The 24,425-nt window shown below is 44.1% G+C and overlaps 2 protein-coding genes across 5 annotated transcripts; both read right to left on the bottom strand.

Moving 5' to 3' along the window:
* Window positions 1-354: 354 nt before the first annotated feature.
* Window positions 355-18,341, bottom strand: CENPI (centromere protein I). Of its 4 annotated transcripts, none has more exons than XM_064427079.1 (21): window positions 18,191-18,341; window positions 15,413-15,723; window positions 14,624-14,761; window positions 14,178-14,296; window positions 12,992-13,099; window positions 11,849-11,897; window positions 11,490-11,536; window positions 10,728-10,817; window positions 9,161-9,289; window positions 8,747-8,911; window positions 8,392-8,512; window positions 8,100-8,188; window positions 7,673-7,790; window positions 7,513-7,577; window positions 6,905-6,990; window positions 6,356-6,491; window positions 5,480-5,604; window positions 4,384-4,432; window positions 3,992-4,225; window positions 2,104-2,145; window positions 355-1,314 (listed from the first exon to the last, which is right to left on the bottom strand). In XM_064427079.1, the coding sequence occupies exons 2-21, from the start codon at window positions 15,609-15,611 to the stop codon at window positions 1,183-1,185; spliced, it is 2,241 nt and encodes a 746-aa protein (XP_064283149.1). In that variant the 5' UTR covers window positions 15,612-15,723; window positions 18,191-18,341; the 3' UTR covers window positions 355-1,182. The 4 variants fall into 4 exon arrangements, with proteins under 4 accessions (XP_064283149.1, XP_064283152.1, XP_064283150.1 ...); XM_064427082.1 differs by having other exon boundaries at window positions 18,167-18,193; XM_064427080.1 differs by lacking the exon at window positions 18,191-18,341 and adding an exon at window positions 18,127-18,174.
* A 2,415-nt stretch (window positions 18,342-20,756) lies between these two features.
* Window positions 20,757-24,412, bottom strand: TMEM35A (transmembrane protein 35A). The gene is made up of 2 exons (XM_064427078.1): window positions 24,067-24,412; window positions 20,757-21,288 (listed from the first exon to the last, which is right to left on the bottom strand). Exons 1-2 carry the CDS (start codon window positions 24,184-24,186, stop codon window positions 20,902-20,904), a joined length of 507 nt encoding a protein of 168 aa, XP_064283148.1. The 5' UTR covers window positions 24,187-24,412; the 3' UTR covers window positions 20,757-20,901.
* Window positions 24,413-24,425: the final 13 nt, after the last annotated feature.

The raw sequence follows: 24,425 nt of genomic DNA, 5'->3' as shown, positions 1-24,425 counted from the left end.
TTGACAAAAATTAGCAAGCTGCACTTATACTACTTGGGATAACACAGATGAAAGAAAAGGGCAGTACTTTAGACATTAACCAAATGTACTTGAGCTGAGAACCCTGGTACTCAACCAGCCTGATTTTGAGGGGATGAAGAAAGCAAACGTCTTGAGTGGCTCCAGAGTCGCTCTCAAGACTGATTCCTTTACTGAATCAAAGCAGAGATTCACAATGCAAAATTCACTATAATCTAACCCAACTCTCAAGTGGTTACAACCCTGTTTCATGGCAGAAAAATAAAGTTCATTCAGATTTTGGAAACCTCAGTTCAGCTTCTACTCAGACTTAAAATGAAACGACAGGAGAAGACATTTTGTAAAAGAGTTTTTTCAATATGACACATAAGAAATATTTTACAGAACATATATTATACATATGTACTCAAATAATATACAACACCTATGGAGCTAAAAACACAAAAAGGAAAGTTACATTTGCACTTATCAATATACAAACTGGTGAGCTGGTGGCAACACTGTGTAGGTGCTCACACCAATAAATCATCAAGTGAACACCAAACCTTCCAGCTGTACAACATCATTATAAACAGAGTTGGCACAGAAACTGTTCCGTAAGCCTCAAAATGCAAATTAATTTAATTAACTAATTCTTCTTTAGGAAGATCAGTTTGGTCAGCCTGTTAAAAGTCACACAGAGTACAACAGGGAATTGGGAAACTCACATTGCTCCAATCCAAGACAGCACAGGACCCCTGAAAGGCTGATTAAGTTGTTTCCCATTACCTGCTGCTGAGGAAGGCAAATCAGGGCAGGGGTCAACATTGCTTATAAATGAAGCACCACTGTTCACTGCAGTTTTGAGATGGAAAATGTTTGCTTCTCAATCAGAACAGATACTCCAACAGAGACACACCAGGAGAAAAAGGTGGATGTCACACCACACAGAGCTCACCAGCTTCAGACCAGAGAAGTTTAGCAGGGACAAGAGGAGGCTCAGTGTTAGTGAACCAAGCAGCTCAACATCTGTATCTTCACTTTCACAAGAGAGATGTCAGTACAAAAGTGCAGGGAAGAGTCAGTGCTCTGTTTCTCTCCTGTGAGAAGGGAAGAATTAGTGACACAGTCTTTCAGAGTCTGCAGTCTGCTCCAGATGACAGAAGAAGTCCAGTGAGCCCCAGGTCACGCTTCCACATTCCCAGCTTTGCTGTGAGAGGCCTGGGAAACCCGACTGATGCTGCTCTCAATAAAGACCTTCAGCCCCTTCAAGCCTTGGGTGTAGAGATATTCCAGATACCAGTCCCACTTCTTCCCCTGTAAACCAGAAAGAAGAGTCAGATGTGCAGAACAAAGCTTTACCTTGCTTCGGACAATTTGGAAAGGTCTGCAAGCTCTGCCTTCCTGTGGGACAACATCCACATGTTGGGTGACATCTGTAAATACCCACAGGTACAGGGTCACCTGCTGTTCCTAAATGCCCACAATTACACAGTACACATTCTTAGACTGAATCATCATCTTTCTTTAATACTGAGAGTTTTTATAAACCCCACTTCCAAAAAAAAAGAAACGTCTATTGGATCAACAGGGAATATGTCAGGAACTAAAAGAACATGGCTGTAAAAGCCTTCCTTCCATCACTAGTGGCGATTCCTCCAGATCAGGTTTGAAGTACACTGTGGCATAGGAAAGGAAACCAACTGCCACTGTATTTGCTCAGTGAAGGATTCCTGTTCAAAGCTGTAACAAAGCTACACATCTGTCTCAGAAATATAATATGAAGCAGAATTTGTATTACCAATGAACTTTAAGTGCATCAAGAATGTAACGTTTCCTGGAGCCTGCAGAGAGCAATAAACAGCCCTGCACTGACTCATGAAGGAAATACATAAAACCTCAAATCACTAGCCACAGATACTTCTCAGGTGTTGATGCTTTCTTGTTTGGCCCTGTTAAGAGACTGAATCAAAGCCTACAGCTGTAATTTTTCCCCTTCCAAAATTTTTCTAGAGCATTTGTGAGTTTGGTGAACACTGAACCTGACACTCTTCAACACAGCTGCTGAAAATTGCCTGCTTTATTTACTAAAACAAGAAATCTTACCTTAATGAATTTGAAGTTGAAGGTGGTATCATCAGGACAAATCTTAAGGAAAGGGAATAAAACAATATGAAGTCAGATAAAAAGTATGTCCAGGGTTGCTAGATCTCTGCTAAGTCCTCTCCTAAATCAGCAAGTGCAGGCATGCAAAGAAATTCAGAGATTTTTAACCCTGTTTCCAGCATCATGCCCTGTGCATAAGTGGCAAGGTGACATCTGGACCCTCTTGTCCTGTGCTGCAGCATTACAGGACAGCAACAGAGAATATTCACAGGTATCTTTACTACTCTCTGTGCAGTGTAAAAGTCTCCCTTTCTAAACATCAGAAATTCACAATAAGAGCAAGAGGAGAGAAGTGGCACTGAGATCAGTGCTTGTGTTCCCCCAGTGCTGCAGAGCACTGCCCTCTGGTGCTCAGCACTGCTAAGGAAAACATGTCCCTGCAGCTCAACATTATTTCCTCCTGCCTTAAAACACATTTGTCATAGCTGCTAAGCAAAATTTCTCCTGGTTCTACAGTAGAAAGAGAATGCAAGAATTCCCCACCAGAAGGTTTGGGGGTTTTTTTTAAGGGATTTTGAGGTTGGGTGTTTTTTGGTTTTGTGTTATGGTTGTTGGTTTCTAGTTTGGGGTTTTTTTAATGTGCAAAACTTAAAAAGAAGAATTAGGAACCCGTGTCAGGGCAAGTTTAGGTTGGATATCAGGAAAAGGTTCTTCCCACCAAGGATCACTGGGTACTGGAACAGGCTCCCCAGGGAGGTGGTGACAGCACCAAGTCAGAAAGAATGCAAGAAGTGTCTGGAAAACACTCCCAGGCACAGGGTGGGATTCTTAGGCTGTCCTTTACAGAGGCAGGAGTTGAACTTTATGATTTTTGTGGGTCCCTTCCACTGCAGGATATTCCATGATTCTAGGAAGCCTCAGAACAAAAATTATGAGGACAAAAGATATGAGATGTATACAACTTCTTTCCTTGGTCTAACAAAACCAAAATAGCTTCCTTAAGCAAAGACAAAATCTGAGTTTAATCAGCAGTAAGATATAAATTAGCTTGATTCAGGACACTGAGCACATAACAAAGGCTAATTTGTCAAGTGTTCCTAACCAGAATTCTTTGCTTCAACTTCTCAGGTGCCCCTTGCTGCATTCCAGGAGTCACACCTACACTTGCCTTGAGCCTGCCAGAGTTTTCTCACAATAAACTGGCATCTCTGTGCAGCCCTTGGACAGCCTACAAAACCTGGTTTCTTGGAGCAGCACACACATCTTGGGACAATAACAGCTCTGGCAAACTGCTCTCTCCACTCTTCAGCAGCTGCACTGAACACATGAGGGCACCCAGAGCTCAAGAGAACTCCTGGCAGAACTCACACCAGACAATGCAAGACAATGTTATGTTACCTCTGTACTTGAAGCAGCTACTTGTATTTCTATTTTAGTAAGCCAGAAAAACTACCTCAAGAGCTAGAAAATACTGCTAACAAATTCTAGTACAAACAGCTGTATATAATTTAACCATGCATTTCTTGACTTTCTAGAGTTTAAATATTTAGATCACACTGCCTATTTTGTGGGGCAGAATGCACCTTTGGTAAGCTTTTACTGAAGTGTCATTTATTTCATTAATTTGCTATTTTAGTTCTATCTCAAAACTATCATGAGTACAAATTCACATCCAAAACTGCTACATTCATACATACAACCCTCTCACACCACACAAACAATGACTTTTCAATAGCCAGTAATCTAACAAACACAGAATGCCACAGCAGCTTTTGAAAGCTCAGTTGCCTCTACCAGTCAGCCAGGGCACAGAGACCCTTCTCTACAGAAACAGTCAAGACAGAACATCTGGTGCCATGAAAGATCCAGATCTTGGCTACACCATTACCTGCTGCAGGAATTGAACAGAGTAGCCCATCATGGCTGGATGATAAACAATGTTAAAGCTGTTTTTTAATTCCTTCACTGCAGTTTTACTCAGCAGTTTATCATCCATACAAAGACCTTGAGGATGAATATCCTTCTGGAATGCACTGGATGTCCACAGACAGCCCACCATAGCTACTATGTACTGGTTGTACTCTTGATATGTCTGGTTACTGAACTTGAACTGCAGTATTTGCTGAGGGGAAAAAAGAAAAAAATTAATAAATAACATCCTCAAAGCAGCTGTGTGCTCCCTGCAGTCCTTAAAAGATGGCCATTAGTACACCTCCCCTCCACTCAACCCAATTACTTGCTACAGTCTGTTCTAGCTCATAACAGATGTGCCCACAGTACCTTTTTACTGAGCTCATTTTGTTTTGCAGCCACCAAGTTGGTTCGATACCTGAAAAAAAAAAACCCAACAAAATAGACAAAGTTAGGGGCCTATAAATTTTTACTACATGGCTGTGTTGAAAAAAAGCTGGAGGAATGTATCAAGAAAATGTATTTCCACCATGAGAAAGATCATCAAACTTTACTGGTGAAAGAGACATGAAAAAGAATTCAAAGGACTATCACTTGGCAGAGTAGGGACATACCTAATAATATTGGTACCTTAAATGATTCACACATGACCAGTTTGCCTGGGACAGTCACCTTCATAAGTGCAACACACAAGAATGGACATCCAGCCTTTAAATCAGCAGAGAAATGCAGTGTGTTTTTAAGAAGGGAGACTTTCATTCACTAAGCAAAGAAACAGAAGCCACTGGAAGTAATGCAACTTGACAGTTGTTCTATATAATAAGCACTAGCTCTTCTTATTTCCTGGAGACCTTCCTGTCATGTTAATTACCCTGCAGATTCCTTAGAGAAAAAGCCACATGGAGAGCCCTGCACCAGCTGTCAGCTATTGGCCACTCTTCTCCTCAGATGCAGCCACTGGAACTAACAAGGCCAAGAAGTGCAGCCTTGGTGGTGGATCCTGCAGAGCAACAAACAGTGCTGTCTTTGGCCTTGCACAAGGCAGTCCTAAATTCCTGGAGTCTGGAGGTGGAAGAAGTGCTTCCTACCCAGCACATGGCAGAATTTGTAAGGAAAAGCTCAAGTGTAGTAGCCAAAGAACAGGAGTGAGAAGTTGTGTAGTTACTACCATTAATCCCAGCTGGCTGACTTTAGTTCCCTCAAAACAATAGGGGAACTTCTTTCATATCAAAGATATGGAAATAATGCCAGGAAAGAGGTCAGAATCCTGCTATCTTGGATAACAGACTGAAAAAAAAGAGTAGGAACTACAGCTATAAAATCCTTCATCATGAAAGCTGGACACAAGTGGAATTTTTACCTTGCACAGCAAGAAGATCCCAGATTTTTACAACAAAGTCATTTCATTTCCAAAAGACTGAAAGAGAAGACAAGGAGTTCCTGCAGCCTACACCTGTTGTAGTACCTGTACATAATGTAGCAGAGCTGATTCAAGTTGACAGAATCCATGCTGAGCAGTGCTGGGTAGAAAACCCCAGCAGGAGGCATTATCAGCAAAGGCAGGTTGTACTTCAGGTATATGTCACACACCTGCAGAAATGAAACACATCCAGGCTGATTATTACTGCTAAAGTAATGATTGTTACAAAGTGCCAAGGGAGTGAGAGCAACAGAGAGCACAACACTGAATTCCAGCCAGATCCATCCAGAAGGGAAGGCCAGGGTGTCTTACACAAGTGTTGTTGCCCATCACTTTTGTGCATTTTTAGTGGACAAATTCAGTTACAAATAGATCCCAGAACTGTCATTGTTTTTTCAGCTATTCCCAATCTGAACTGTAGAAGCCATTGCTGTTGTTACAGCATGGCTGCAGTTCACAATAAGCACAACTACAGAGAGGACATGAGGAAGCTGGAGAATACTTAAGGCTATTTGATGATGTTCAGTGTGCCTACAGCACAAACTAAAAAAAAAAGCCCCACATTTTTAAGGAAACATTTAAAGAAAAAACCCAAGATATGTTATTTGAAATTGAACTGATCACTGTTCTTTTCTTTAAGTCAGCATTTAAAAAAGCAGGTTATGGCCTACTGTTACTTCTCCTTCCTCAGTTCACCTCTGAATTCAGAGCAACCACTTTCTAGTAGCACATTTATTTCTGCCTGTGGATGCAACAACAGCAGCTTTCACCTGCAGATCTACCAAGTATGTGGAATATTCTGGCATTTAATCACCAATTCTGTAAACTAGAATGAGGAAGATGCTTTTATGCTTTAGCTTAAAAATGCAAACAGGCCTTAGGAGTACTTGAAAAGAAAGACAAAATCGCTGGGATACACACAGTCCCATAGAAATCCAGAATGAAGTAGAGCAAGAGTGTGGAATTGTTTTCCAAACGCAGTGCAATTGTTGAGAGCCATCCCACAAAGTGAACCAGTTCAGCCACCAAGTTCACTAGTCCAGAGAGGGTGGTGTTCCTGCAGCAAAGACATGGCACAACATTACAGAAACCTCTTTGCAAACAGCAACATGGAAAATGGGAAAACAAAACTGAAGTTTATGCTTTTGCCCCATCGAATACTCAACAACAGACACTTGTGCTTCAATACAGGCAGTAACACACTGTTATCAGCACCATTATGAACACCCAGCTGTCAGTGGTATGAGGATTTTGAATTCTGGACACCTCAATTTCCAGTGCCAGCAGAAATACTTCTAAAGAAAGACAATGAACAGGCCTGACAAGGTAGCTCACAATACAGCAGAATCATAACTGCATTATTAACCTTCTGGCTGTCTTTAAGCTGGGTGTTAGGGCTAGAATACAGGTCTAAATACACCAGTGAGGAATGCACAGAACATGGCTTGCATTCTTTAAAGACAAACTTACACAGAAGAAAACTCCAAATCCATTTGAATCACATTGCAATTTAACCAGTTCTGCAACAGCTCCTTCAGGCTCTCCAGAACACTGCACTGCAATAGGCAAAAAGAAATCAAGTTGATGACAATTTATGCAAGAGAATAATTTCAAACAAAGAATGCTTTGAGAAATGGCATATCCAAGGAAAGGTACCAGGAGTTTCTCAGGAGCAGTGACATAGCTGCATGGCCCCTAGAACTGAATGTATGTGTTGTATATAGCCTTTCCTGAAGAATGTGAACTTCAAGTTCTGAAAAACTGCAATAAAACAGTTTAAACAAATAGTTAATACTGCAATAAAACAAATGAACTATTGTGTTGTGTGCTATCAGTTATTTTTATCTCCAGTGCCCCAGCTTAATTCCACTCAGAAAAGGAACACATATTAAAGCACCTATTTCCTAATGAAGTTAAACTCTAAGTATATATTTTATCCTGTTTGGGCACAGACTTCTCAAAAAGATGTTTCTTATAGAATCCCTCAGACTGCTACACCTAACACAAGTACAGATAGTAGTATCAACCAGATGTTTAGTGAATACAGTCATTGTATTCAATGTAATTAATTAAATTACCTTAAAGTAAATAGATGATGTGAAAAAGAGCTGTGCCAGGGGATCAAAGAGATATGACTTAATGTCTGAAAAAAATGAGAAAGCAGTATATCAGTGCACAAATTCTATGCCCCGAGATATCCCACTGTGCAAGCTCACCCACAGGATCTGAGGCACATACCAGAGAAACTGCTGAGGGGGATCCAAGTCAGGAGCCTGAGGATTTCTGAGCGGCAGCAGAAGCCATCCCAGAGAGGAAGGGTCTTATACAGGAACTCTTCACAGGCAGAAAATCCATCCTGAAAAGCAGAAGAAAAATATTCAAAAAGCCATCTGACTGCAGTTTGCCACACTCACATCACTCTGCAGAAAGCAAGAGGCTCACAGCTCCTTCCTGCCATACTTGCCAGACATTCAAATTATCATTCTTAAGATCATTTTTCCTGCAGAAACCAAGGCTATTTCCAGAATATTGACTTGCCATAGGTAAAGGTATTTTTATCACTTGAGTCATTGTCTCAGAAATACTACAGGAAACAAGTAACTGCCAGAAGCTCTTTAAAGGAAGACTTTGTGAAACCCTTGGCTTCCATAAAACATGCACTTACCTGCAAGAAACATTCTGCCTTGTAGATTGTTTCCAGGAAGCTCTTGAATTCTTCTTCATATGGGTTATCAACCACACACCAGGTGCATTCTGAACAGGAGAGAATACTGTACTTGAATATGAGCACAGCAAGAAAAGCACAATGAGAAACCAAATTCAGCTCTCCTCCAGTAGCTGTTTTAACACTATGCTTATCTCTGTAAATCTGAATAGCAAAGAACCATTATTGGAAAGTGAAAAGCCCCAGACATCCTTTAGCTCCCTGCCTCACAAGATAATACTGAAGTTTTTACCTTCCTGGAGCATCTGGCCCATCCAATAGTAAAGCCTCAGGTAAATAGATTCATCTTTCACACAATTCATGTAGTGAAGCAATAAGGGGTTTGCTAGCACTGAACCCATCTGGGAAGGAAACTGCAAGGAAAAAAAGAAAATAATTATTCAGTATTTACATCAATAAACTGCCAGAGAACCTCATGTCCAATCTTTTTACCAGCAACAAGACCATTCCCAGGACTCATTCACCATCCTCAGTTAGGACTAGATGCTGTTAGAATTAGGTAGCCCACACACTACTCACACAAATAGGGCAGAGAGGAACACCCTTTGATGTCCCAAAACATTCACCAAGACCTTCCTGGAACTCACCTCTAGATGGTGGATATTCTGTAGGAGCTGAGGGAAGGTCTGCAGCTGCTCCACTGGAAAAAACTCATTTGTACTGTACAAATAAAAAGAGTTATTTTCTCTGTCCTCTTCTAAATTATTTATGTTTGCACTGCTTGCAGGTATAACCAACTGGGCATTCCATTTCTGTAGAAAGGAAACACAAATGGCTCAGCTTCCAATGCCATTGGCTACACTCATGAACAGTGTTCCCAGAAAAACCCAGTTTTACAAAAAAGGTACCCAGGCTTTCATTATAATTGATTGCTGCATTTCTCTACAGTTACTCCCCCCTTTCCAGTGCCAAATAAAGCCAGACTCCCATTATGTGCCAATATTCATAATGAAAGCCACTCCTTGGCACCTTCTGGGATGTGCCTCATGCCCATAACATACCCTTTTTCGTGACTGAGGCTGAGATATGCCTAAAAACACTGCCTTGGACAGGGGAGAGGTTCCCTGGGTTCTCTGCCTCACTGCAGTGATTGCTGCTTTCCATGGGCCTTCAGAGTTCTTGAAGTAAGTCTGGAAACAGAAATCAGACATCCATGCAAGAAGTCAAGCTAGGACAAAGCAACAAAAAGATCATTTTCTATTCTGATAAACATCACCACAGTCATGTAGAGACACTCAGCTCTACTTGACAGATTTTCACAGCACAGAACTCTCATCATTCCTCAGTTTCATCACCTTTGGTCTACAATTCAACAGTTGAGCTTTTATTTCCTTTGGAAACAACATCCCCCTTTTCACAAGGGATCTCCAACACTTCTGTCTTATAATCTTAATTCAAACCAATCATCAATTCATAGATTAACCCTCAAGTACGCCTTCAAATTAAACATGACATGCTCAGTTAATAGAAAAATTTCCTGAATTCAGCAGCAGTGACACCTACATAACAGAACAATGCCATGAGTAACTAAATACTAAAATTATTGTAGATATTACTACAAAAAATTGGAAAAGCTAACACTTTTTTGCACTTTTTTGGACATTTCAATGCCAATCAATATTTAAATTCTAATCAGGTGCCAAACCATCACAAAAGTATTTAGATTGGCTTGGACCTAGTTAATCAAGCTTTTAGTACACAATACAGTGTGTTCATAAAAACAGTTGAAGAAATATTTGGGATCTAGTTGCTAGTAATTTACTGCACTTCTAAAAAATGTAAATGTGCATGCTAAAAAATGTAAATTCTCCAGCAGATGACTGTGCAGCACAATGCAAAATAAAAATTTAGAGAATAATATAAATACACAAATTGAAACAAATTTTATTGAAACTCAACTTGCCTGCATATAAATTAAATGTCTGTTCTAAAAAACCAACAAAAATCTCAAACTTTTAAGTCGATCCCACTGAAATAAATTTTTGTTGCACAATTTAGGTCTTACCAGCTGCTGTTTTCTCTTATAGATCTGGTTCTATTACATGTTTCTACTTGGTCAAAGGGCTGAGGACACAGGCCTCTCTAAAAGGGGAGTAATTTTTTGTTGTTCCTTGCAGCTCTGACAAATCAGTTTCCTACATTTTTTACCTGCTTTTTTCTCTCTCCTATGACAAAGACTTTCCAAGTGCAGAGCTACTTACTGATTTCCACTGTCATTTGTACTTGAGCATGGCAGCAATTAGAAGAATACCTTGACAAATTAGACAGTTTGTTTCCTTCAGAAATTAATATTGTGTGAAACAAGTCAAACCCAGCAGGAACACAAAGAAGGATTAAAGTAATCCTCATAAAATAAAGGTAGATGTCATTCCTTACCAAATCATCTCATTATGCTGGAGAGGAAACAAAACACAAGGCAAAGAATCCTCATCTAAACCTGATTTTACTTAGTGAAAAGAGGAAATAGAATTAATTCTCACCAGTAAATCTGCCATAGCTTGAATAGAAAGCTCCATACAAATACTATAGTAAATCGTGGTTTTGAATTGACTAAATCTAATTCCTTACCTTCATTTTCCCAGGAAGAGTTATGGTAACATGTTGTGGGCAGAAAAGTTTGTAAAGTGATAGCAGAGCTTGCAGATGAGACTGCATTCCCTGTAAAATAACAGAACAAGAGAGAAAACACGTGAGGTATGTTTTTAATATAGAAACTGAATGCTGTGTTTCAGAAGTAGAAAAGATCAGTAAAAGCTAAATTCCTAGAGCTACACATGATCAAGTAACCATAGATAAACAACTAAAACTGACAGAAACAACAGAAACTGGGTCAATTAAATAACAACAGCAAGAGGACTGAAGACCTTTCTGTAGTCATAACTGATAGAAAGGAATTTAACAATCAAAGTGATAAAACATGGTCTTCTGCTGTCTAAAAACATGTTATTATAGCAATGTTTTTTTCTAAAAAAAAAAAAAAAGCAAGGTCCTCTACAATCTTACATTTTTCAGTCATTTTTGGTACCACTTGAAAAAGGAAGATGAATAGAAAATTAAAGACTGTAATAGGTAAGTGAAGCTGCCCCTTGCTTCAGAGATTTTCCCATACCTGGTCATAAAACATTGAGCTTTGCGTATATCACTGCATGTGCTCACAAAACACACATGAAAATTAGGAATGCACGTGCAAGAGAGAAACTTTAATGCTACAAAGACTAAAACCTACAATTCCAGGTCCAAGTCACACTTCTCCATTGTGTAAGGACATTAGTCTTACAAAGTACATTATTAACCACAGTTCAAACTCTACAAGATCTGAAATAAACTCACCATTTTTGCTTGGAGGTCAAGCAGTATCCTAATCCGAAAAGGCTTGACTGGAAATACAATTAGGAATATAAAGGATTTTAAAAATACCATATTAGACATCTAAGCAAAAGTTATATAAGTAACATTTTTATTATAAAATCATGACAAAGCAAGCAGAACCAATAATTCTTATTTCTAGGGTAATAGAGAAGTTTCCAATTCAGCAAGTGTTACACAAAGCTTTGCCTGAACTACCACTCATTCTTCCTTGCATTAAAAGCACAATATTGGCTAATCATTCTATCAGCTGCACTAGAAGAACAGGCAGCAAACAGAATCAGAAATGAAATGGTATTTCAGCCCACACAGATGAGACTCACCATTTTCCCTCCTGGTCAGCAGGTAGAGCAGGTGGCAGATGTAGGGGCACTGCAAAGCAAGGGCAGCCATGAGCTCTGCTGCTGCTGCAGACACAGCCAGGACACACAGAGAGCAGCACAAGAGACAGCCCCACACAGCAACTCCATCTAGAGCTTCACCTGCACTGTGAGCAGTCCTGACAGTAACCAAGCTGTTTAATTCACTTGGATCATTTCTTTTGGAACATGGTCTAGAAATTACAAGAGCCACCAGTGAAAGTGCAATTGCATTTTCAAAAGCAAAGGCACCTTTGAACCAATATACTTTTTTAGAACTTTTAACTGCAGTTGAGGCTCTAAAGAGCCTTAAATTAGTTTCAAACCAACTCTGATGCACTTTCCAACTGATCCATCATGTCTGAAAAAGCTATTTCAAACATTAAGAACTTAATTTATAATCTTTCCATAAAACTGGATTTAAGTTAATCTAAAGCCATTAAAAACATTACAAGAAGTATAATTCAGAATTTTGGGAAGTTGTTTTAACCATAAAATATAAAGTGAAAGAATATTAACAATTTCATATCTAACATGACTGCCAAGATTATCTTACTATGCACTGAATCCAAACACTTCAAAATTCCTGGATTTTACAGTTGCCATATGGCAGAAATTGCCTGAATGCTTGTTCTCTTTTAAGCTATAATTCAAATTAATTAAGTAGAACGGCAATTAGTTTTTCACCTTAAATAAACACTGCACTATTTTTTTCCTTTTTTTATTTTTTGCCTAAAGTATACAAGTCAGTTTCTGCCCAAGAGCCGGAGACTCCACCTGCTGATGTCTGACAATCCCAGAGACCACTGTTACTCTTGGGAATTTAGACAGAAAACATGGTCACACTCTCTGTGATACAGTATAGCAGTTCTTGAAAACATGTTTAAGCAGACAGATCACAGCAATCTCACAGTGCTTGCCGGTCTATGGATCTAAATTACCCAGCAATCTTATAATGCAAAGAGAAAATAAATAAAGAAATCCAGCCATCAGAAAATGCTCTCTAACCAACACCTACTCCAGACTAATTCTAGCATTAATATGTATATTACTAATGAACATTTAGGTTTATTTTATCAGTTCCATATGTTCTTCAGTTCTCCTTACCAACTTCTCATCTTGCAGGAAGGAGAAGAAGAAACCATAGAGGGCATGAAGCTGTTCCTTGTGATCAATGAAGTCAAACACTGTGATCAGCCACTTTAAAAAAAGCAGCTGCAGACAGGAAAAAAAACCCACATTACATTGAGTGATGGGCAAAAGCAAGGCAGGGGAATCAGGAGCCAGCTCCAGAGACAGTCAGAAAGGATACACCATTCTCAAGGATAACCAGGAGCTACAGACAAACAGTTCAGGGGTATTCAGATGAAGAAAGTCTGCCAAGGGATTCACCAGGCAAACAACTGGCCCCATCACTGCTGTTGGGAACTGGGTGTTGGTTTCTAGAAATATGGGACCCTATTTGTGTATCAGTGGTGATTGGGAGAGAGGGAATCCAATAAATAGGGCACACGTGGGCTCAGCCTGGAGAAAAGGAGGCTCAGGGGAGATCTCTCTCTTTACAACTCCCTGAAAGGAGGCTGAAGTGAGCCAGGGCTGGTCTCTTTTCCCAAGTACAAAAGTGGTAGGTCAAGAAGAAACAAACAACCAGTTCTGCAGAGGAGGTTGAGATTGGAAATTTCATCACAAAAGGGTTGTCATGGAGGTTGAAATTGGAAATTTCATTACAAAAGGGTTGTCAAGCACTGGAACACACTGCCAGGGAAGTGGCTGAATCACCATCCCTGGAGGGATTTAAAAGATGTGCAGCTGTGGCTCTTGGGACATGGTTGGCTTGGCAGCATTAGCTTAATGGTTGGGTTCTGTGGCCTTCATCTTTGCCCACCTAAATGATTTTACCACGTAAACCTTTGAGCAGGCCATGTGAACATAAAAAAGACTCTTTTCCTAATGTTAAGTTATTGCCACAGCCAAGGTGCACATAACCTAAGGGACACCTCACTGAAATTAAAGGATGCCTCACAGAGCAGAAGGATTTCACAGAAGCGTTGGAGACACCATTCCTGAGGAGTTCAAAGATACAAGACAAGCAGGAACCAAATCTCCACAGAAACTTAATGTGTTTCTTGGTTCCCATTGCCATTCTAGCAATGGGCATCTCTGCCAGCCTTGGTAAATGACAATAAGTAAGACCTTGTACAATAAAACCTCAGGATTTTTGATTCCTCAGAATAACCTGTTCTTATGGTTCCTGTGCAGAAGCAATAACTACTGTAAACACTTGCTAAGTTACCTGAGTGCTGCCTGAGCATTTGCTGACACACAGCCAAGACACAGCTGTAACCACAGAACTTTCTGGTACCACTGAGGCAGGAATCAGGCTCTTCAATAAACGAGTATTCACTGTATCAGCTGGAAAAAAAAGTAAGATGGTGCTCATGTACCAGGTACTTCATTATTCTTTTGCAGCTTAAGCCAAAATTCCCTCTGGACAAAATTATTTAGAGCTTCCTTGCTCAAAGTAATGGTGTATATGAATTTAGTAAGGACCTACGTATACCTCAAAATGATGACAAATAATTCATTTCAGCTTAACAAAGGAAAATGGAAACGACACCAAATCATGCCAGAAAAATTAATTTCATGCTACAGTACCATAAGCACATTATCTCAGCAGGTTTGATTAGGGGGGAAAGGCACATTCACAGAAGCTACACCAGCAGTACAGAAATGCTGTACCAAATCTGCCACTGAGCGCCGCCTTCAGCAGTATCTCAAACCCTTCAGGGGGCAGCCCTTGTTTCAGGGCAGTGCTTTCCACAGCTTCCAAGTGTTTCTGCACAACACTCTTCTTCTTCAGTGCAACATAGTCTTGAACTAGGAAAAACAAACAGGACAAGCACATGATGAAACTACTTCTGGACAGAAATTAACTTAAAGCTTCTCTGGACTGTCCCTGCACATATTCTTTTTCTTGACATAGTAACAAAGTAAAAACTTCTAAGACATTAAAGAAACATTACATAGCTCAGGTGTTAAAGAGGGAGAAGAGAAGCGAAATTATTCTAAAATTATTCATATTATAATAAGAAATATATAGAGAGACTTCTTACAAGAGCATGTAGTGACAGGACAAAGGGAATGGCTCCAAACTGAAGGAGGTTTACATGGGATATTGGGATAAAATTCTTTCTTGTGAGGGTGGTGAGGCCCTGGCTTAGGTTGTCCAGAGAAGCTGTGGCTGCCCCATCCCTGAAAGTGTTCAAGGCCAGGCTGGATGGGGCCCTGAGCAATGTGATCTACTGGAGGGTGTCCCTGCCCATGGCAGGGGGGTTTGGTCCTTCCAATCCAAACCATTCTATGCTATTCCTTTTTTTTTTTACATGGTAGTAACACAAAACTTCTAAGACATTAAAGAAATGATACATAGTTCAGGCATTAAAGAGAGAAAACAGATATAATTTTTTAAATTAAAAATTTATCTGTCATCTTCTCAATTCTAGATAGGCACCCAAAAAACTCCCTCACCTTTCTCAAAGTAGCTCAAAGCTTGCTCTAGAGACCCTTTCTGGCTGTCATATTTCCCATCATTAGCAGATTGATTATTCTGCAAACTTTTTTCAGAGTCAATTCTCCCTCCTTTTCGCCAGGCAGAGAGATCAGTTTGGCTTTTATGGTGACTGTGCAGAGGCTGTTTTGGGGTCCTGGAACAACTCCTTCGCTTCATCTTTTCAGACTCCCAGCTGAGAATGGAGAATTTTACTCATTAGTCACGTGAGAGCCAATCCTTCCTTAGGTAAGAAAAGTGATCAGCTGAGGAATGTCAGAGAGCTGGTTCCCTGCAAGGAAAAGAAACATTTATTTTGACAAGCAGATTTTAGAGGGATCCTGCATAACATGAGAGTAAATTCAGAAGAAATAGTTTAGAGCTGACTGCTCCCCAAGAGATCAGACAAGATCCTCAAAGATGCAAAGACAACAGTGTATCAAAACTCTCATCTTACATTAAAAAGAAAAAAATTCCCAAGTAAAAATTAACACAAGCTCCTTTCAAGTTAAACATTATCTGATACAATCTTTATAGCATTTTGATTAAAAAAATCAACATAATCAGAAAGTTAATATAACACAACCAAGATTTCTTCTAAGTTAATTATTATTTTCCTTACTTCTATTGTGTATGACAATACAACCAGTCAACAAGTGATGATTCTCTGCAAGGGTTATGTACAGATGTTAGAGGATCATAACAACACTTCTCTTCTATTTCACAAAAATTACATTCCTCTGCAGCCTTCCTACTAACCAGCTTGGATTGCAAAAACTAAGAAATTTTGGTAAACTTCCAAATGAGGCACAAGAGCTACCAACAGTGTCAAACTGCACAGCTGTGGGTGAAATACAGCCACAAAAAGTGGCATTTGCACCTCAATATGCCGGAGAGATCAACCTTTTATCCATAAAATAAGAAATTTTGCTACAATTTCCTGAACTTGGTAGAGTGTGCACCCCTGTCCCTGGATTGCTGGAACCTATCTTTCCTGACACAACAAAACAGAATGACTTCACTTCTTACTCCCTCTCCACCTCTCACTTCCTTCCGAGCTTACAAACATCATTATTTCCCTAAAGGTTTGTCTGTCTCTTTCCAGTGCAGCAAAGCTCGGTGACCACTCTCTGAAGTACAGCACCAGCTTTCTCTCAGCTCCCTCAGCACCTTCCCTACATGTGTTTTGTTCTCTTTTGCCCTGCAGGAGTTCTACCAGAAAGGTTTGGTGAAGGAGAGCGCAGCTGGAAGGGCAGTTCTGGCTGACAGCGAGCCCACACAACGAGGAGTGTGGCACCAGCAGCCCTCACGCTGCTCCCCAGGACCCCCTTCCCCTGCAGCCCCCACCGCGACCCCCAGGGCCCGGGGCACGCCGAGGGCACGGCCGTGGGGAGGCCTCCCCGGCCCGGCCTGGGGGCCCCGGGGCACCCAGAGCGGCGGCGGAGCCCCGGGCCTGGGGGAGTCACTGAGCACCCCCGGGCACTGACCATTCCCCTGCTCAGGGCCACTGACCACCCCTGCCCAGAGCCACTGACCATCCCCGGGCACTGACCACCCCTGCTCAGGGCCACTGAGCACCCCCGGGCACTGACCATTCCCCTGCTCAGGGCCACTGACCACCCCTGCCCAGAGCCACTGACCACCCCTGCCCAGGGCCACTGACCACCCCTGCCCAGGGCCACTGACCACCCCTGCCCAGGGCCACTGACCACCCCTGCCCAGGGCCACTGACCACCCCTGCCCAGGGCCACTGACCACCCCTGCCCAGGGCCACTGACCACCCCTGCCCAGGGCCACTGACCACCCCTGCCCAGGGCCACTGACCACCCCTGCCCAGGGCCACTGACCACCCCTGCCCAGGGCCACTGACCACCCCTGCCCAGGGCCACTGACCACCCCTGCCCAGGGCCACTGACCACCCCTGCCCAGGGCCACTGACCACCCCTGCCCAGGGCCACTGACCATCCCCGGGCACTGACCATTCCCCTCCCAGGGCCACTGAGCACCCCCGGGCACTGACCACCCCTGCCCAGGGCCACTGACCACCCCTGCCCAGAGCCACTGACCATCCCCTGGGCACTGACCACCCCTGCCCAGAGCCACTGACCATCCCCTGGGCACTGACCACCCCTGCCCAGAGCCACTGACCATCCCCTGGGCACTGACCACCCCTGCCCAGGGCCACTGAGCACCCCTGCCCAGAGCCACTGACCACCCCTGCCCAGAGCCACTGACCATTCCCCTGCCCAGAGCCACTGACCATTCCCCTGCCCAGAGCCACTGACCATTCCCCTGCCCAGGGCCACTGACCATCCCAGGGCCACTGACCATCCCAGGGCCACTGACCACCCCCTCCCAGGGCCACTGACCATCCCCGGACACTGACTACCCCTCCCCAGGGCCACTGACCATCCCCAGGCACTGACCACCCCTACCCAGAGCCACTGACCACCCCCGGGCACTGACCACCCCTGCCCAGGGCCACTGACCATTCCCCGGGCACTGACCATCCCCTTCCAGAGCCACTGACCATCCCCTCGGCACTGACCACCCCTGCCCAGGGCCACTGACCATTCCCCTGCCCAGGGCCACTGACCATTCCCCTCGCACGGCACCGACCACTCCGGGGCAACTGACCCTCCCGCTGCCCTGGCACTGACTACCCCCCTCACGCCGCCCCCTCACGGCCACTGACCATCCCCTGGGCACCGACCCCCGCCGCCACGACCGCTGACCCTCCCGCCGCTCTGGCCACTCACCATCCCACGACCGCTAACCGTCCCTGTGTCGGGGCAGCACCGACCATCCCAGGGCAGTCAGCCCTCGTGCTGCCGCAGGCACGGATCGCCTCCCACAGCCGCCAGCCCTCCGGGGCCGCCGCCCGCCGCCTCCAACCGTCCGTGCGTTCAAACCCCGCCGCCAGCGCCCCGCACATGCGCACTGCCCGGCGTGCGCCCTCCCACCCGCCCAGCCGCGCCTGCGCGGAGCTGCCACCAGGCGCGGCGGGCGGGCTCCGCGCATGCGCGGTGCACGGTGGGCGGGAGCCCCCCGTGAGGGGAAGGAGTCTCTCCCCTCAGGTGTGTCCGGGCGGGGAACGGCACCCTGAGGTTACGTTGTAAAACAGAGAGGCAGGGGAAAAATGCACATATAAAGCGAGGCAGTAACCCTGAGGCCGACCGGAATGAAATGAGGGGCGTGGAGAAGAAATAAAGAATTAAAGAAAACGGAAAAAAGGAAGAGTAAATTAGCATCGAGGTCTTAGAGGAGGAGTGGATCTCTACTTGTCACTTCCAGCGAGCACAGATGGCTGGAAACGTCCAAAAATAGCTGTTTAATGCCGGGGGGCAGTGACAGAGGTCAGCCCGCTAAGATAAATACAGAATTCTTGATACTGGGCTCCAGGATGAGCTGTCTCTGCTCTCTCTATAACAAAGAATGCAGGCACTGCTGCGGGTCAGTTGTTCATATCCATGCAAATGTGAAAAAGGGGTTTTTATGGTAGTCACTGAACAGTCTGAAGCTTTTACAGAGAGAGGCTTTGCTCCACGGGATGCTTTATTATCATCATCTCTACAAGGTTCAGTGAGGAATGTTACAAAAGATAAACACAACAATTGTTCCCAAAGCTTTCCTGGGTTGGATGCCCAGGTGAAAGTTCAGCAGTTCAGTCAGGTTTCCTGGGAATGCACAGTATTTTTATTTGGTTTTGAATTAAAACACAATTAATAACCCCAGTTGGGGCATGGTAGTTAAAGCATCTTTTGAGAAGTGAAGGGAATTTTGTGTATATATTTTGAATGATCTTGAGATAGTCTGTGAAGATGAGATTGTCCAACAGAGGTGGCCTGCTGCTTCCTTTGCTCAGGGTGCACATCTGATTAAGAGTTAGTCCATCTGGAGCTCTGGGAGGAGGCTTTTTCGGCATATATATGTGTATTTTGCTGCTAAAACAGATGCAGCCCTATATTTACATATATACACATATATATAGGGCTGTATTTGTTTTAGCAGCACAATTCAGGAGAAAACTGTGTAGGAATATCCAGCATCAAGTTTCATAGAGATACAATGTTTACTGGAGTTACCTTTTCTCACTGCTGCATTGAACTATAGCAGAACTTTATTTAAGACTGTGTCAGTAAAATACCCAAATGTTTCTTTTGAATGTCTGTGGTTATTAACATGTAACCAAGTAGAGTTTATCTGACTTCCACTCTGCATCGCAGTGTCTCTCAAATTGCCTGACATAGTTCTGCCCATTTTAGGTGGAGTGTTTAACCAGAGGGAAATGTTTTCAGACACGTCTCTCAAATAAGAAATTTGTTTCTGTAAAGACATTTTTCTCCAAATTTCAAAAAGTTTATTTTTGTGACTAATTAAAAAAAAAAAAAAGGAAAAAAACTGAGAACAGACAAACATTAAGAAAACCAGTCAAATTTCAGAGGTAACACATGCTCCTTATGACACTCTAATATTTCAGATACACCACAGGGATTCGGGCTCTGGTAACAGGATTTATCCAGCTCACTGAGGCTGTATGTGGGAGGAGCAGTGAGGTACCTGTGATTGTTCAGACCCTCATCTTCCAGAAATGGACAGCAAATCTATAAAGTCACAGTAGCTGTGGGAGGGGACAAAAGGAACTTGCAGGGAACTGGGGAGCACAATGCTACTTGCCAACATCAGAGAGATACTTTGGAGTCCTTTGGGCAGTCCCACTCCCCATCCCCTCTCCAGGCACCCTTACTCTCTGCCAAGAAGGGTAAAGAGATAACACTGCCTGGTGTGAAGCGGGCAAAAAGTTACTGTTATCAGGCCATTGTCCCAGTTTTGGAGCCTCTGCACAGAAATACAGAAGATGTAAACAGAGCATCCCATGTTTTCTCTGGACAAGCACTCCATAGAAGGGACTGGGCACAGAGGAAGCAAAGCCCAAGGAATCCCTCTCTCCAGCAATTTTTGGTAACAGGGTCCCTTTTACCCCTTGACCATGGAAAGGGAAAGGCAGATGTGTGTGTGGGGCTGCACAGGGACACTGGCCAGGCCTGCCCAGCCTCTGCTCCGGGCAGCAGCAGCACCCAGGCCAGCTGTGCTGCTGTGGGCTCGGGGCTGCTCTCAGGAGCGATCTCCCCACTGCAGCAGGGCCAGGGTGGCCTGAGTGCCTGCCCAGATGAAGGGTCCCAGGCTGGGTCTGCAGCTCCTGCTGAGGCCAGCACTGCTCCAGCCGGGTTGCTGACTGCCTCCAAGCTGTCCCTGTGGAAGCTAGCTTGTGTTTTCCTGCATTACAGGGCAGCAGCAAAAGCAAGACTACAGTGTAGACATACCTTGTATCTCTCAGACCCCAAGCGCAACTTTATTTAGACAGACCAAAAAACAAAAAAAAATGCAAGTAGGTAAATAAAAACCAAATTTTCTGGGTGATTTTGGAGAGAGCTGCCTCGAGGGTCCGTGTTTCCTCACGTGCACTCAACTAGGACACCTTCACTTTGCCTTTCTCGGGGGCTGCTTCGTGGATGAGTGGCTGCTCCTCCCCGTTCACCGACAGCATCCTCTTGTCCGGCGGCAGCTCCTCGGGCTGCCGAGCGATCAGCAGGCGGCAGGTGAGCAGGATGCCAAAGACCAGGGCGTGGGCGTAGCGCTTGAGGGGGTCCCCCACGAGCTGGTGGAAGAAGAGCACAGCCAGCACGAGGAGGAGCAGCAGGAAGTTGGCCACGTCCTTGGGGCGACCAGGCACCAGTGTCATGACAATGCCGCACGCCACTTCCAGGGCGCCGATGCTCTTGCGGAGGAGGATGGAGCTGACTCCCATCTTCTTGAGCATGGGCAGGGCCCGCACGTAGCTTTTGTAGGCTCGTTTCTGGAAGCAAGCAGCCAAGGACATCATGAGAGAAACCAAAGGCAAAGGTGACTTCCATTGAAAAAGACTGATGTGCAACATGACCTAAAAATTATTCCAATTGTCACAGACCCCTTTGGCACAATACCCCAATCTGTAAAGCTTCTGTTTGGGGGTATATTAAAATACCAATCTGCAATTTCCCCTTTCTGAGCTGTTGTCTCCTCACTGAAAAACAGTTCTGCAACCTCTCATCCACCTTTGGAACTACAACCAGGCCAGGTGTACCTTACCCCAAAATCTGAGGTTCCAATTGCTGAAATTAGTAGTGCAGAACCCTGTTATTAAAACAAACAAACCTCTTTCTAAGAGTACGCTGTGCTTTGAAATTGGCTAATACACGCAATCCCTGCAAAACCAAAGCTCAGCGAGTAAATACAAGTATCTTTCTACTCCAAAGCAAATTTACAATATTCCAAAACAACTTACAGTAGTTATGGGCAGTGCAGGCTTAGGGTGGGACTAAACATCAAAGCTGAGATTCACCAGTCCTATCCTGTGCTTACATACCTTCATGATCCTTTCTTTCCTCAGGTGAAAGCAAGCTGACATTTGACTTTACTTGTTCCCTGGTTTATGCTGGATTTAGAAGCACTGTAAACTGCAAGACTCAGCCTGCTTTTGGGGAAAAAAACAACCTTTGTCCTTACACATGTCCTGGTTCTTGCATTTGAACACTAGGTGCCAGTGGCCTTACTGTTTCGTTTGGGTTTTTTTTTTTCTTTTTGTTTTGCAATCAAGTATTTCCTTTATATTTATAGATATTTTAATAAGGCTCCTATATTCAGTGTGAGCCACTGAAATTATTTCCACTTATACTTGAGGATAAAATCCCTGAAGACATTCTTGCCATTGTGTTCTCTGTTTTCCAATCAGCGTGAGGGAAATGGAAGCCAAATCTCAGTTACAGGATTGTTCAGCTCTCACAGGCACTGATCAGACTGTGGATTTATTTCCACACAATTTTGGAAACCTACATTACAGGCATACAGAACTTTCCCACGTCTCCATAGATTTTGATGCTTCCTTCTGAGAGGAACTGATGCTTCACAGGTGGTTAAAAAATATCCAGCATTGTCATTTTTGCTACAAAATAACTGAAGATCTCATGGCATGTTTACTCAAAGTGTTTGCATTGTAAGGATGTATTTTAAACCATCAGTGACTAAAACCTCAGAGAAGAGTATTTTTAGACACTTGTGAAAAATACAACATTTTTAAGAAATGTACTATAAGCATGTCCTAGAGTACTCTGGTATTTTAGGTATTTTAATAGGCAAGCTAATGTGGTTTTTTGCTGAATGAAAAACTACAGGTTTGCTGTTTTAGATAGATAACAAAGGTTCTCTGTTTGCTGGGGGCAAAAAGCCATGGCTTTGCAAGGTCAGGTTTTTTCCTAACTGTCTGCATGACCTGACAGAGCACCATAGGATGTAGCCCAGCAAAGGCAGGAGAGCCTAATGAGCCATGAATATGTAACATGAATGTGGACTATGAAGAATAATGGTGCTGTGTAATACCTGCTTTATAAAACCAGAGATCATTCCTACCTGCAGGCCTGACTCTTGATAAAGCAGCAGGGGACACAGAAGTGAAATATTTTACAGAACAAGCATTTTGCAATGCTCCTAAAGTCTCTGTGCTTTTTTTTTTTTTCTTTCTGTAGGAGAAGCTTAAGAGCTTTGTTTTCTAGGGGTTTTACCTCATGTGTCTCTTGCCTATGAGATACTTCTAGGGGATTTTCCTCTGTGAGATCCCTGAGCTGGGCTGCAGACTAGGCTCTGCAATTCAGATGTTATTTGAGAGCTAAGGAAAAGCAGCTGGGCAGGTGGAGCAAAGGGAGAGAACAGAATGTGCTGGAAACTTCCAGCACTATTTATTTAAGGGCACAAAAAATATAGTAATCTTTTCAACCACCACAATAAATAACTGGGGAAGGGGGTGGGGGGGAGCAGGAGAATAAATAAACACAGATGAGGAAGCAAAATGTGGCAGCCAGTCCCTCACCTGCCTGCAGCTGGCAGGGCTCTGCAGCAGGGCTGGCCCTGAGCAGAGGAGCATAAACCAAGTGAGAAATGAAGACAGGTGAGAAATGCACACAGTGCCTTCTCCCTCCTCTCCTCACCCCTTTCCTCCTAGGCGAGAGGGGGAGAGCCTCATTTCCCAGGCCAAAGAGAATAATAAGAAGATATTAATAATACCTTCCTCTGCCAGCTAAGAATCTCAAAGCATTTCACAATCATTAATTAATCCCTGTACAAGTCTGCTGAGGTAGGGACAGTAAGTGTCATATCCTTGCTTTAAAGCACGGAATTTTCAGGATGAACATCTGCCAGAGCTGACATCTGCTTTTCCCACCCCCATCCAGTGGCTAGGTTTCCCCTCGGGGATCAGCTGCATGTCTGGCCCTCCTGCAGGCCTTGCTTTTCCAGACCCTTGTGTCCCCACCTCCTGCAGGCTGTGTGTGCTGTGCCACCCCATCCTCCCTGCCTCCCCTCGCCATCCTTTTCCACCAGAGGTTCCTCCGTGCATCGGCTCAGCCGGAGCCAGAGGGCTGCCAGGATATGCTGGGCACTGCTTTTTATTGGCTTCTCTCCATGTCTATCAAGCAACGGGTCAGATCAGCTTCTTCCCGCTCGGGGCCCTCGCTCGGGGTTCCAGGGCGGTCTGCCACCCCCCGCTGCTCCCGCTGCAAGGGGGAGAGCCCTCCGGCACCTCCCTGCGTGCTGCCCCGCTTACCATCTCATTGTAGGCATCCCTGCTGAGCCGGGGCGTCAGCTTGATCGTCCCCATGAAGACGAAGAAGAGCCCCAGGGCCACCGAGAGGGCGACGATGGTGATGGTCCTGGGAGATGCCATAGAGCCGCAGGGATCCGCTCCTAGCGAGGCCTTGTGGCTCTGGCTGGCAGCCCGGGAGGGAGCGAGTCCGTCACCATTGAAGGCTGTAGGAATAAAGCTGCAGAGGCAGGAGGATGACAGCGGGAGGGGATTCAGCCTCCTCCACTCGGCAACCCCTGGGTCCTAAAGCCCTGCAGCCACAGCCAGGCAGCGCCAGGCGGGAGAGCAAGAGGAATTCACCCTCTTCTTCCTTGCGTGCT

The sequence above is a fragment of the Passer domesticus genome, chromosome 7 (genome assembly GCF_036417665.1).
Source record: "Passer domesticus isolate bPasDom1 chromosome 7, bPasDom1.hap1, whole genome shotgun sequence".
Classification (NCBI taxonomy): Eukaryota; Metazoa; Chordata; class Aves; order Passeriformes; family Passeridae; genus Passer; species Passer domesticus.
This window is presented reverse-complemented; position numbering and strand designations above follow the sequence as displayed.

What these genes read in the sequence shown, in the direction of transcription:
- CENPI (XM_064427079.1), bottom strand. Translation starts at nt 15,611, where the DNA reads ATGAAGCGAAGGAGTTGTTCCAGGACCCCAAAACAGCCTCTGCACAGT. An exon ending in CATCATCTATTTACTTTAAG is followed by an intron (nt 6,991 to 7,512) that starts GTAATTTAATTA and finishes TGCCTATTGCAG; the next exon opens with TGCAGTGTTCTGGAGAGCCT. An exon ending in TTCTGGATTTCTATGGGACT is followed by an intron (nt 5,605 to 6,355) that starts GTGTGTATCCCA and finishes TCATTTCTGCAG; the next exon opens with GTGTGTGACATATACCTGAA.
- TMEM35A (XM_064427078.1), bottom strand. Translation starts at nt 24,186, where the DNA reads ATGGCATCTCCCAGGACCATCACCATCGTCGCCCTCTCGGTGGCCCTG. An exon ending in GGGATGCCTACAATGAGATG is followed by an intron (nt 21,289 to 24,066) that starts GTAAGCGGGGCA and finishes GCTTGCTTCCAG; the next exon opens with AAACGAGCCTACAAAAGCTA.